Here is a 12,685-nt window from a genome sequence, read left to right on the forward strand (position 1 = left end):
CTTCTCTTTACAGAATTAATTAACAAAATTAGAAATATTTAGCATTACCAAAAGGTGAACTTGAACATGATTCTTCTACATAACCTGGTCTTACCGCCTGATACTGCCTTGATTTAAATTTCATTGCAATCAAGGGAGTAAATGTGGCAAAGTTGATATTACATAAAAATGTGAGGCTCCACATTAAATTGTGCCAAAGTAACTTCTGCTGTGAGATTGAAAACTAAACGTTTAGGAAATGAAAGACAGGTTAAAGTTTATTTTTGTACTACCAGTTTTAAAGAGTACTTAATATTTAACATTGTTGGCGAGATACTAAAGAGTCAATCGTAAAAGTGTAGAAACTTCTATTCGTCTTTGTGTACATTACAACTTTAACATTAAGTCACCAGTTATGCTGTCCCTTTGCTGTGGATATTAAATATCAGTCTTACCTTTTATCAAAGAATCACTTCTACTAATGCAATTCACTTGTTAAATCTGATTAGACTTACTAATAAAACTAGTAGAGAAGACTTATGTATAATCAAATTATTACAGTGCTTTACTAAATAAATAAATCAGGTGAAGTACAAGAACTAGAAGCAGGAGGAAGATGAATAAATGTGTTTAAGCACGGACTGAGGCATTTAAGGTACCTACCCCGGTCCCGAGGGTGACTGTGAGAGGTGCAGGGTCCCCACCCCGGTCCCGAGGGTGACTGTGAGAGGTCCAGGACCTCAGGCAGGAGAATACGCTGTGCAAGAAGAGCAAGTGCAGAGCCAGGGAGGCAGGGATGACTGTGAAAAATCGGGGCTGAACATATAATTTAGTTTTCCTTTCCCACAACAAACTCTACTAAAACAACAGAAAGAAGATCTTAAAAAAAATCGAAGAGGACAGCAAGACAATTTTAGAAGCTGGAAGGCAGACGGGCAAATGGCAACTGACTCAGTAGACCTGAGCAAGCTGAATTCACGGCCAGCCGTGGGGGATGCTACGAAGCAGTGGCCCCGACACAGCAGAACTCTCAAAAGGCCCGAGTGCAGGAGGCACCAAGCACCTCTGGAAGTGGGGATAAAAGAGAGGCTACACACAGCAAGCTGCTCAAAAATCTGCTAAGAAGTTGCTTGAACCCAGATCCATTTCCCTCTCCTGTCGGCACACAGTTGACTCTCCCACACCCTGGAGGTTTACAAAGAAACGAGAGGTTTATTTTCTAAAGAGGGTCTCCGGGCTGTAAGGCACCAGACATAATTGTAAGGTTCCAGGGATAATGGTGCAAGGGTACCATACTCAAAATAAGAAGATTAAATGAAAGTTTACTCTTTCCCTACTTGGCTTGAAGAATACTGGCAGAAAGTTGATACTGGCAGGAATAATAAATAATATAATAATAAATAAGTCACCTATAATCCCATTGTCTAGGTACAGTAATTTTCAACATTCTGATGTACATTCTTAAAAGTTCTTTCTCTACCTGATATATGCAAATTCAAGAAAATTTTTAATTTATAGAAAAATATTTCATGGGAATAGCATCTAAAAAAGAGTGGATATATGTATATGTATAACTGATTCATTTTGCTGTACACCTGAAACTAACACAACATTGTAAATCAACTGTACTCCAATAAAAATTAATTTAAACAAAATCTCATGCCATGCTTATTATATTAACATACGTATTTAACATATTTTTATCACTTAAAAATATTTTGTGACTATTTTACCATATCAATAATATATTTTAAAATATTATTTTGTAGAGTTATAATATCCTATAGGATGAATCTCTGATAATTTATTTAACCAAACCTGTATCTTTGGGTATTTAGAGGCTTTCTGATTTTTGCCATTAAACATAACATCCCAATAAATATCTTTATCTGAATAGACATTTTTCCAGAGAAGACATACAAATGGGCAAGACCTCACTAACCATCAGGGAAATGCCATTCAAAACCAGAATGGGATATTACCTCACACCTGTTTGAACGGCTATTACCAAAAAGACAAGGGACCCTCCTGTAATTTGCTACAGGATGCATTTCCCAAATTGCAATTCCTCTGCTCTTCCTGAATAAACTTAATTTCTGGTATTAAAAAAAAAAGACAAAAAATAACACATGTTGTCAAGGATGTAGGAAAAAAAGAACCCTGGTGCACTGTTGGTGGGAATGTAAATTGGTGCAGCCTCTATGGAAAACAGTATGGAGGGTCCTCAAAAAATTAAAACTAGAGTTACTATATGACCCAGCAATTCCACTTCTGGGTATTTCTCTGCAGGAAACGAAATCACCGTCTTGAAAAGATACATGCACCCCTATGTTCACTGCAGCATTATTTACAATTGCCAAGACGTGGAAACAACCCAAGTGTCCAATGACAAATGAATGGGTAAAGAAAATGTGAAGTAGATATATATATGAATATTATTCAACCACTAAAAGGAAAGAAATTCTATCTTTTGTGACAACAGGGATGAACCTTGAGGGCATGATGCTAAATGAAACAAGTCAGACAGAGAAAGACAAATACTGTATCTCCCTTATATGTGGAATCTAAAACAAAAAACAAACACATAGATACAGGAAACAGACTGGTGGCAATTGTACAAAATGCGTACAGAGAGTCAAAAGGCACAGACTTCCAGTTAGAAGATAAATAAGTTCTGGGGGTGTAATGTACAGCATGGTGACTAATAATACTATATTGTACATTGAAAGTTGGCACAAGAGTAGATCTTCAAAGTTCTTATCACAAGAAAAAAAGAATTTGTAACTATGTGTGGTGATGGATGTTAACTTATTGTGGTGATCATTTAGCAATACATAACATGTATCAAACCATTAAGTTGTACACCTAAAATTAATACAGTGTTATATGTCAATTACATCTCATTTTGAAAATAAATAAATATTTAAACTAACTAGCTAAATATCCTTGTATATTTGTTTTGCACACCTTCGTCTGCAGAGGATAAATTTCTAAAAACAGAATTCTTGGATCAAAGTCTGCATAATATTAAGATTTGTGACACGTATTGCCACCCCAAATGTTGTACCAATTTATACTCCCAACATCAATGTACAAGAGTGTTCATTTTCTTAAAGCATCATTAACAGTTGGGATTACAATAAAAATCTTTGCCAGCTTGATACAGAAAATGAGTTTGTCATCTGCTGTTTAATACTCTTTTAAAAACTTGGTGTGGTTAAACTTTAAAACATGTTTTCAGGCCAATGGTATTCCTTCATTTGTGAAATGTCTGTTCTACCATGTCTGATTTTGATCTTTTCAATTATCAGAGCATTTGGTATAAGATTAGGCTACATTTACCTTATTTTTAAAAATCCTAACAAGCTAGTTCATCATGGCAAAAATTTCTATGTAAAATACTTAGAATGTCAAGTTAGAGAATAGCTATTCCAGAGAGGGTATTATGGGAAGAAAAATCTCTTTTTGCAGCTGATTTTAAATGACCAAAGGATGAGACCTTATTCTTTTGATCTGAATTTGTTGAATTCTGATGGTCTCCAGATTATATTAAATCTCCATTTCTTTTTCCTTTTTTTTAAGATTTTTTTTTTAATGCGGACCATTTTTAAAGTCTTTATTGCATCTGTTACAATATTGCTTCTGTTTTATGTTTTGGGTTTTTGGTCGCGAGGCATGTGGGATCGAACCCGCACCCCCCTGCATTGGAAGGTGAAGTCTTAACCACTGGACCGCCAGGGAAGTCCCATAATTTCCATTTCTTAATAGCTAATTTGCACACTTTTTCTAGTTAGCAATAATTTATAATTAGAATGCATTAAGGTCTAAATAAATTTTGAACCAAAATCTCTATCATTTAAGATTATTTTACATCATTAATATAGAATTTAAGTATTTTTAAAAATCAAATACTTTTCATAAAATGCTAATAAATTTAAATAACACATCTGTTTAAAAAAAAAAAAAAGAAAGAAAAAATGTTCCCCCAAAGGTCCAGTGTAAAAGCATTTATTTACATGGTAAGGCTGTAATGGTTACGTAATTATTTTTGTTGGCACTAGAATGCAATTTCTATGCCCACAGTGAGGAAAGTATGACATCTGTGGGCAAAATAGTAAAAACATAAGGTTAAAAAGGTAAAATAGAAACATATGGGGAAGATGTGTCACTAAGGACACTATTTTGGTATTAAGAAAGCACAAAATAGTTTGGTCATTTCTAGTCAGAACCCCAATAACTTGCCTAAAGTTTTGTCTAGTCAGAGTTCAGACCCGTTTTACTCAAACGTAACTTTCTGTTGGCTAAGGCAGTAGGACGCTAAAATGTGGAAATATGTAGACTGTGTGTGTGCAGATTATATTTTAGGCAGATTAGATGAGGTGAAAACTAGTTATTTAATGCTCCATAGGGGTGATCTGCTGGGGGAAATGTTCTGCTGTGGATTCTCAGGGCAGCTCCACATGCAGTGCTCTTGGCTTGGCCTGGCATCTGCCTCAGATTTCCTGTGCTCCTGACTTTAATTCTGATGCAGCCCAAGCCTTAACCCCTAAATTCTTGGCCACAGTTGACAGAAATGCTGACCCCAATTCCTAACTGCTCATTTTGTTTGATGATTTGTATTTAGCATTCTTTTCCCTAAACTGAACTCTGATACCTATTTATTCTGTAAAATGATTCAAAATAATGCAATACTGGTCTTTAACGTCTATATAGACATTTCTATGAGACCCACAAAATCAAAAGATATAGACTATTAAAGAAAGGACAGGACAGTTTTGTTCAACAGTTAACTGGTGGCTACTTTAGAGGCTACTACAAAATGAACTGATAAGTGACTTATAGACACTGATCTACAAAGCCTATGTCTGTAGCATCAAAGGCACTCTATCATTATATATTGTATCTTCAAGTTAGGGTTATAGCACATTAAAATTAGACTGTCTTCATTTCCTTTCTGAAATCCTCCACATATTCACTTCTTATAAATAAACACTCAAAAAAATGAATAAAAAAAGAAGAAAATGAAGTTGAAATAACGTAAGGATCTTTGTCATGAAGATGGCAATAAAGTAATAATGTAATTAACATCACAAAGGATTTTAGAAAAAGAAAGAGTAGACCAATTACGTTAGTGTGCCTCAAAATGTAGAAAGAGACTCATTATCTTTAAATATACTATATGTAAATATAGCTATGTTATACTAAAGAACTTAAGCATAGTCATTTTTTAAAATTATAAAGTATATTTCAGTTGATAGAGTATTTTCACAAATAACTATTTTGTCCACAATATAAACTCTACGAGAGAAATACTATCATCCTCATTTTACATTTAAACTTTTCTTTGACCACCTCATTTCCAATGGCATTCATCTTACTCCACTTTGGCTACATTCCTCCTAAGTTTCTTCTTGGTTCCTCTCTCAGAACTAATCCTTCTTGGAAGAACTACATTAGAATACCTCACTCATCATGGTCACAATCTCCTACCTTTCCAGTTCTTTACTCAATTATCCCCATTATACCTATTGTTTAATTTCATGGGAATCTAGCCCTTTGTCCCTATCTACCCATCCTTATATCTTCACTTCCTTCTCTATCCAACTTAGTGCTATGGTCATAGTTTAACCTTAACTCTTATCCCGTTGTCCTTTCTCTGCACAAATACAGTAAAATACCCAGCACAGATAAACCCAACTGACCATCCTGGCCTTGCCTACTCCTAAGCTCTTGCACTCAAGCTGCTCAGCCTGGGGTCATGGTATGTTTGTGGTTTTCAACTTCAATGGACCCTCAGCACCCACTACTGAATCCTTTTGTGTTTCATGGTCAGATGGCTCTCTAGTCCTCTACAGCAGTTCTTTCAAATTCCCTTTACCCTCATCAAACTTCTAATCCTCTCATTTCCAAAGAAAAAAATAGAAGCTATTATATAACTTCCTGCCATAGATGAGAAATTAAAACTCAGAGATGTGAAGTCAATTGATCAAAGTCCACAGCTAATGAAGAAGGAGCAAAGCAAGTCAGTCTGACCCCAGAGTTCTTAACATCTATATGTTATAATGCCTCTCATTTTCTCATTCTCAGTTTCTGCCTTCCCATTCTACCAGTTCTTCAAGGCAAACACCTAGGCTTTATCCTTGGCTATTTCCTCACCCTCATCATCAACAACTAATCATCTGTCTATTTCTTAGTCTTGACTGGCATTTTCCCAGAACCAGGCACCATCATCATATGCAACAGCCTTTAAGTTTGCTCCCAATGAATCTAGTCTCTACACTGAAAACAGTGAAAGGGGTCTCTCCAAAATGCACACCTACCTTAGCCAACCTAACTCCTTAGTTCGACTCTCACCAACTCTTTTTAGACCAGAGGTTGGCAAACTCTTTCTGTACATGGCCAGATAGTAAGCATTTTACGGTTTGTGGTCACATGATGTCTGCCCCAGACTTACAAAAGCAATCATAAATAATACATAAACAAATGGGCATGGCTGTGCGGCAAGAAAACTTTACAAAAACAGACAGTGGGCTGGATTTGGCCCACAGGCTGTAGTTTGCTAACTCCTGCTTTGGACGTGTTACAGTCATTCGTTCCATTAACGTTAAGTACCTTCTATGGGCTGGGCACTGTATTAATGACAAGGTGATGAACAAAACAGACATATTCTTGTCCTTCACAGAGCTTAAAGTTTAGTGGGGAGGGAGATATTAATTTTTTTAATTACATAAATATATAGAACTGTTTCTGTGATAAGTTCAACAAGGGAAAAATAAGTAGGGCTATGCAAGCCTATGATAGGTAGATTTGACTTAGCACAAGGATCTGGAAGATTTTCCTGAGGAATGTCATGATTGAAAAGAGATCTGAAGAGGGGAGGGAAGAGTGTTCTAGGAGGATGGATCAGCATTTGAATAGACCCTGTGACAGGAAGAAGTCTGGCTTATGTTTGGACCTGAAAAAGACGGTGATGGCTAGAATGGCAAAAAAAAATGAGGTTGGAGAGACAGGTAGGGATCAGACCATGCATTTTGGACCATATTTATGACTTTCATCTTTCATCTTAAGTGCAATGGAAAACCATTAAAGTATTTTATGGAACGGATGATATGACTAGATATCTATGGCAAAAAGAAAACTTTGGCTTGTCACAAAATTCTCAGCCCCTAGGTCTACATCTGGCAAACTGTAGTCATACTATGGAGAGAACACATAAGAAGGGGAAGCAACAGTAAATGTGGACGGATTTCTAAGAAAATGCCCATTATTTAGGAGAGATGATGGTAACTTACCTTAGGTTAATGGAGAGGCATCTGTGGAAGAGACAGACTTTTACAACAGAAAATCAGGAGGATGAGTGATGGAGTGTATTTGGCAGGGAGAGATGAAGAAGAGAGAGACATCAGGAATTCACGGAGAAGGAGAACACACGAAGAAGGTTGAGGTTGGGGGGGAAATAAGAGTTTGATGGTGGGGAGGTTCAGTATGAGATAACTTTGAGACATCCCAGAGGAAATTTTAAATAACCAGATGGGTATATGGACCCGGAATTCAAAGAAGTCTGGGCTAAATATATAAATCTGCTAGTGGGATGGGTGGCCTTGCAGTATATACCTAAGATATAATAGAACAAAGAGAAAAGGGCCTGGGACTGACCGTTGCAGTGTTCTGGCATTTAATAGCTAGTCAGAGAGGAATGAACCTGGATAAAAAAAAGGGTGAAAATTCAAAGAGGTAGGAAGCAAGTCAGCAGGGGCATGTGACACGGAAGTTGATGGAAGAGAGTATTTCAAGAAAGACAGTGGGCTCAACAATGTTAAATGCTGTTGAGAATCCAAGTAAGGTCAACACTGAAAAATGTTCACTGCGATTAGTGAAATGGAAGCCATTTGTGATCTTCCAGGTTGCCAGAACTTACTATGCTCTTCCTCCTTTGGATCTCTGCCTGCGCTTTTATTCTACCTGCCCTTCATGAAACAGGAAGAGTAAGATTCTCATTGGAAGGTTTCGGATTTGGGGAGGTGGGTTGGTGGGGGGGTGGATCTAGAGAGAGTTGCAAAAAAAGGCTTAGTGAGAAACAAAAGAAGTAACTTAGACAAAAGCAGGTAGCCAAGCATCTACAATCAATCAAAGACAAACAGGAAACTGCGGTACACACTGTATAGAAAGGCAGCTTCTGCTGGGGTAAAGCTTAGAAACGGTGACTGATCTCTAAGCTTAGAGAGCTTAGAAAACTGACTGAGATGAAGGCTGTAGAGAGAAAAATATACAGTCTTCATTTTAAACAATGAATAATATATTTTCATACATTCTATTCTTTGTTTAGCCATAATCACTGGGGATTTTATCCAATTTTAGGGCACCTGTTCTCTAGCTCATGCGTAATATGGTACATTCTAAAGTCACAGAATACTTTTCTCAAATACGTAAAATTAATTGAGAAATAATGGGTGAAATCATCAAGCATAATCCATGGCATTTAATCGGTATCTAGTGCAAATTTACTGAAAAAAATTTGAATCATTATAAAATTACAAACTAATATCAGGACATGTTGTTCTTGATCCACATGCAGTGAAAATCTGATTACCTTGAATATCATCATTGAATGTGCAATACTGGTTTTGATACTTCTTCAGGAGCCGGAATGCATTTATATTGGCAAAATCTTCAAACTGAATAAGGCAATTCATGCCATACCTATGGGACAAAATATTCACATTAGCAGAGGTTAATGAAATAACATTTAAAAATAAACCTTGAAAATTAGACTGTAGAAAAGGCAAAACATTATTTTCTTTTAAAGGTCCTATCTTGCTACTCAGTATAAATATATAATACAATGTCTTTTCAGTAAATATTTACTACATGCTTACTACAGAAAAAAACATTGATTGGCACTGTGAAATACTACAAAGATGACAAAAATATGGTACCCTGCAGTCAAGTAATTTAAAAGTTAGTAGAAATTATTTTGAAATAAATGAAAAGTGCATGAAAAGTAATATAAAAGTGGTACAAACAAGGGATAACAGATGTTGAGAAGCCAGATATCACTCCTGACTGGGGTTACAAACCAGGTAACAAATGAACTGAGTTTTAATCACGTCATGATTTCAAAAGTAGAGATGTAAGGTTCTACAAGCTGAGTAAACAGTAGAAGCAAAGTAACTGAAGTGAAAGTTAGGAGAGAAAAAAAAAATCATTCAAAAAACAGAAACGGGCTTCCCTGGTGGCGCAGTGGTTGCGCGTCCGCCTGCCGATGCAGGAGAACCAGGTTCGCGCCCCGGTCCGGGAGGATCTCACATCCCGCATACCACAAAAAAAAAAAACAAAACAAAAAAAAAAAACAAAAAACAGCAAGAAGCCCCATTTGGCCAAAATGTCATGTTTGGTACATGTAAGGGTGTAGTGAAAGACAAGGTCCGAATTTTATGTCGGAGACCTTAAAAATTCTAGCCTAGGATTCTGGTGTTTGTTCTATAGCCATGACCAAACACTGAAAAGCTTTGAGCTTTGAAGTATACAGCACAGATTTTTATTCCTGAAATTAACTTACTGGTTTGACCCTTTATTCTTATGATCATCTATGGCCTGTACATCCAAGACAAGGGAAATTAACACCATTGATACCCCAAGTATCTGAGAGTTACCAGAGAAAGCCTTATAGCCATGGCCATCCTTGCTAGGTGATTTAGAGATGTATGGTCTCCAGCCTCGGCTAGGCTCACACTGCTGCCAGATTTATGATTCCTTTTCTTTGTCCTTGATCAGCTTCCACTGCTACTGCACCCAAAGGCTATATTCCTAATCTTCGCCAATCCTTTTAAATCTTGACCTCTTCACCTGTCTCCTACTTCCTGGCATAGTGAGGGCATAATGTGTGATCTCCCTCAACTATTCTCCTCCCACTGCATCCCCCATCTCTATCTTTAGTGTTACCCTGCAGGCATCAGTCAACAAGGTGTTCCTCTTCCTGTTTAAGGTAACTCACCGCTGCTGCCCATGTTCCCACCACATCTTTCTTAATTAGCTCCGTCTCTCCTATTTACAACTCCTTCTTCTGGACAAGTTCCTTCCTCTTTTTTGATAACTGACTTGGAGCTTCTCATTAGAGGGAGAAAGTTCTTTCTCAACCCCATGTTTTTCCTATCCTTTCCATTTAATGTATATGAAATATTGGTTTACAGTTTACATTATTTCTCCATCCCCTGTCATTTACCTTCTGTCCTCACGACTCTGCTAAAATTGCTGCTCTAAAATTAAAATGTTTCCAAACTAAAAATCCAAGAAACACTGTTTCCCATCCCTAATTTACCAGAGCTCTTTGCTGCACTGCCACTAATTCTGTTTATCTTTTTTCCTTGAAACTCTATTCCCTAGGCTTCTGTGATATCACGCTTTTCTGTGCCTTCTCCTAAAATACTGATCATTTCTTCTTCTTTCTCCCTTAGGGAGTTCTTAACACTTAAACATTGGTGTTTCCCATGACTCTGTCCTTGGTCTACTACATGGTGTGTGTGTGTGTGTGTGTGTGCGCGCGTGCACGTCCATCTGTCCTGACAGAATGTCAATCTTACTCATAGTTTTAATCACCAATTATATACAGTGACTCCCAAAGGTATGTTTCTACTCTACTCCTGTGAACTCCAGACTTGTAAATCTCATGATCAGCTGGATAATTTCACCTGAACGTACCTCAAGTTGAAAAGTCCAAAATTAAACTCATTACCTACATGGTGTGTGTGTGTGTGTGTGTGTGTGTGTGTGTGCGCGCGCGTGCACGTCCATCTGTCCTGACAGAATGTCAATCTTACTCACAGTTTTAATCACCAATTATATACAGTGACTCCCAAAGGTATGTTTCTACTCTACTCCTGTGAACTCCAGACTTGTAAATCTCATGATCAGCTGGATAATTTCACTTGAACGTACCTCAAGTTGAAAAGTCCAAAATTAAACTCATTACATTTCCATAATACCTATAAGTGTTCAGCAAATATTTGTTGGATGAATGTAATTTACAGATATTTTCTCATTTAATCTCAGGGTACAATTTTATAGATGAGGATAGCCTTGGGCACCAGGTAAGCTGGGGAGGGGAGATCTGCACTCAAGTCTGCCTGATGATGTGGTAGAGCCTGACGTTTAAGCTAAGCTTTAAGTTTATGATTGATTCCTTTCTATTATCCTGTAGGTTATTATATATACCTTTAAGTATATACCTTTGAACAACGCTGAGTTCTAAAACTAAAAATAAGGAGCTCTATAACAGAAAAGTTTTGTAAAATTTAATCAGAGTAATAAACTAGTGAAAAGACTGACTAGTCTTTAGGGGCTACGTTTTGTTGCAAACCAACAGTTAATAGAAAGCTGCTAAGCATAGGTTTGGTTGTTTAACATTTATGATGGCCCTACCTCTTTATGGTGAAGTCTGTCTCCTCAAGACTTAAACCAACACCTTCTTATAGATTATCTATTCTGTATTTCCAACCTAAATTGCTTACTGAAACTCAATCATCTTCACAGAACATTTCCAAAGTCAAGCAGGCTCTTGACTCTCTACTTCAACAATTTTTTTTCTATGATGGAAGCATACATTTCCATGTCTCAGAGACCAAACGACTGAAGCTATTATTTTACTATTTCCTTTTTAACCCATCATATTCAGTTAATTACCATTTTCTATCATTTCTACTATTTAAATATTATCACAGTCAAAGAAATTAGTCTTGCTCCTGTTAGGACTGCAAAAAGTCTACTGGTCTCTGCTTCTCCTTGTCTCCCTCAAAGATATGACATAGAGCCAACAAAGTTTTGTAAACAACAACTTCCGCCAGCTACTCCCTTGCTCAAAATTCACAGAGTGGATTGCTCCGACGATGGCGCTCAAGTTCCTTAAACTCAAGGATCTATAATCACATGTTATCTTTCCAATTGCCTTATCTCTCCCTATGTTCCAGGGTAAGTCCCTTCCCCACTGAACCACTTCTCTCCTCTCTCAAACACGCCATGTCGGTCTCCTTCCCATGTCTTTATTAAGGCACTGCCATTGCAAACCACCATCACTCTTGAATCGGCAAATATTTTCTATGCCACTTACAAGAGATCTAAAACTGCTAGCATGTAGACGTCTCATCAACTAGATCAAAAGGTTCCTGAGAGACTTAAAACTCTTTCAGATAGTACTACTTCAGTAGAGAGAAGATCAAGTGAATATAATATGTAAGCAAAAATTTATTTCATTCAATAAGAATAATTGGTCGCTAAATAATCTGTACTGCCGAATACTATGACTATCAGTTGCTTTGAATGAGTTGCATCAGAGTAGGTATTTCCCTTTATTTGCCCAAATTCCAGAAGTTCTAGTGTTTTGCATTTTTCATACTAGTTCAAAAAAAGTATAATCTTTCTATTATTTAAATAGACATGACTTTTATTCTAGAATTTCTCTATTATTTAGCAAGAAACAAAATCAAGTTCGTTTCATGTACTTTTTAAAGAGTTGGGGGCTTCCCTGGTGGCGCAGTGGTTGCGCGTCCGCCTGCCTATGCAGGGGAACCGGGTTCGCGCCCCGGTCTGGGAGGATCCCACATGCCGCAGAGCGGCTGGGCCCGTGAGCCGTGGCCGCTGAGCCTGCGCGTCCGGAGCCTGTGCTCCGCAACGGGAGAGGCCACAGCAGAGGAAGGCCCGCATACCACAAAAA

At 37.4% G+C, this 12,685-nt stretch overlaps 1 protein-coding gene across 1 annotated transcript in view; it reads right to left on the reverse strand.

Moving 5' to 3' along the window:
• ME1 (malic enzyme 1) overlaps positions 1-12,685 on the reverse strand; it is a 191,137-nt gene that overhangs the window by 39,080 nt on the left and 139,372 nt on the right. The window contains exon 7 of the mRNA XM_024132987.2: positions 8,570-8,679. Within this exon, the coding sequence (XP_023988755.1) occupies positions 8,570-8,679 (110 nt within the window). The remainder of the gene's footprint in view (positions 1-8,569; positions 8,680-12,685) is intronic.

Source organism: Physeter macrocephalus, chromosome 11 (genome assembly GCF_002837175.3).
Source record: "Physeter macrocephalus isolate SW-GA chromosome 11, ASM283717v5, whole genome shotgun sequence".
In the NCBI taxonomy this organism is placed as follows: Eukaryota; Metazoa; Chordata; class Mammalia; order Artiodactyla; family Physeteridae; genus Physeter; species Physeter macrocephalus.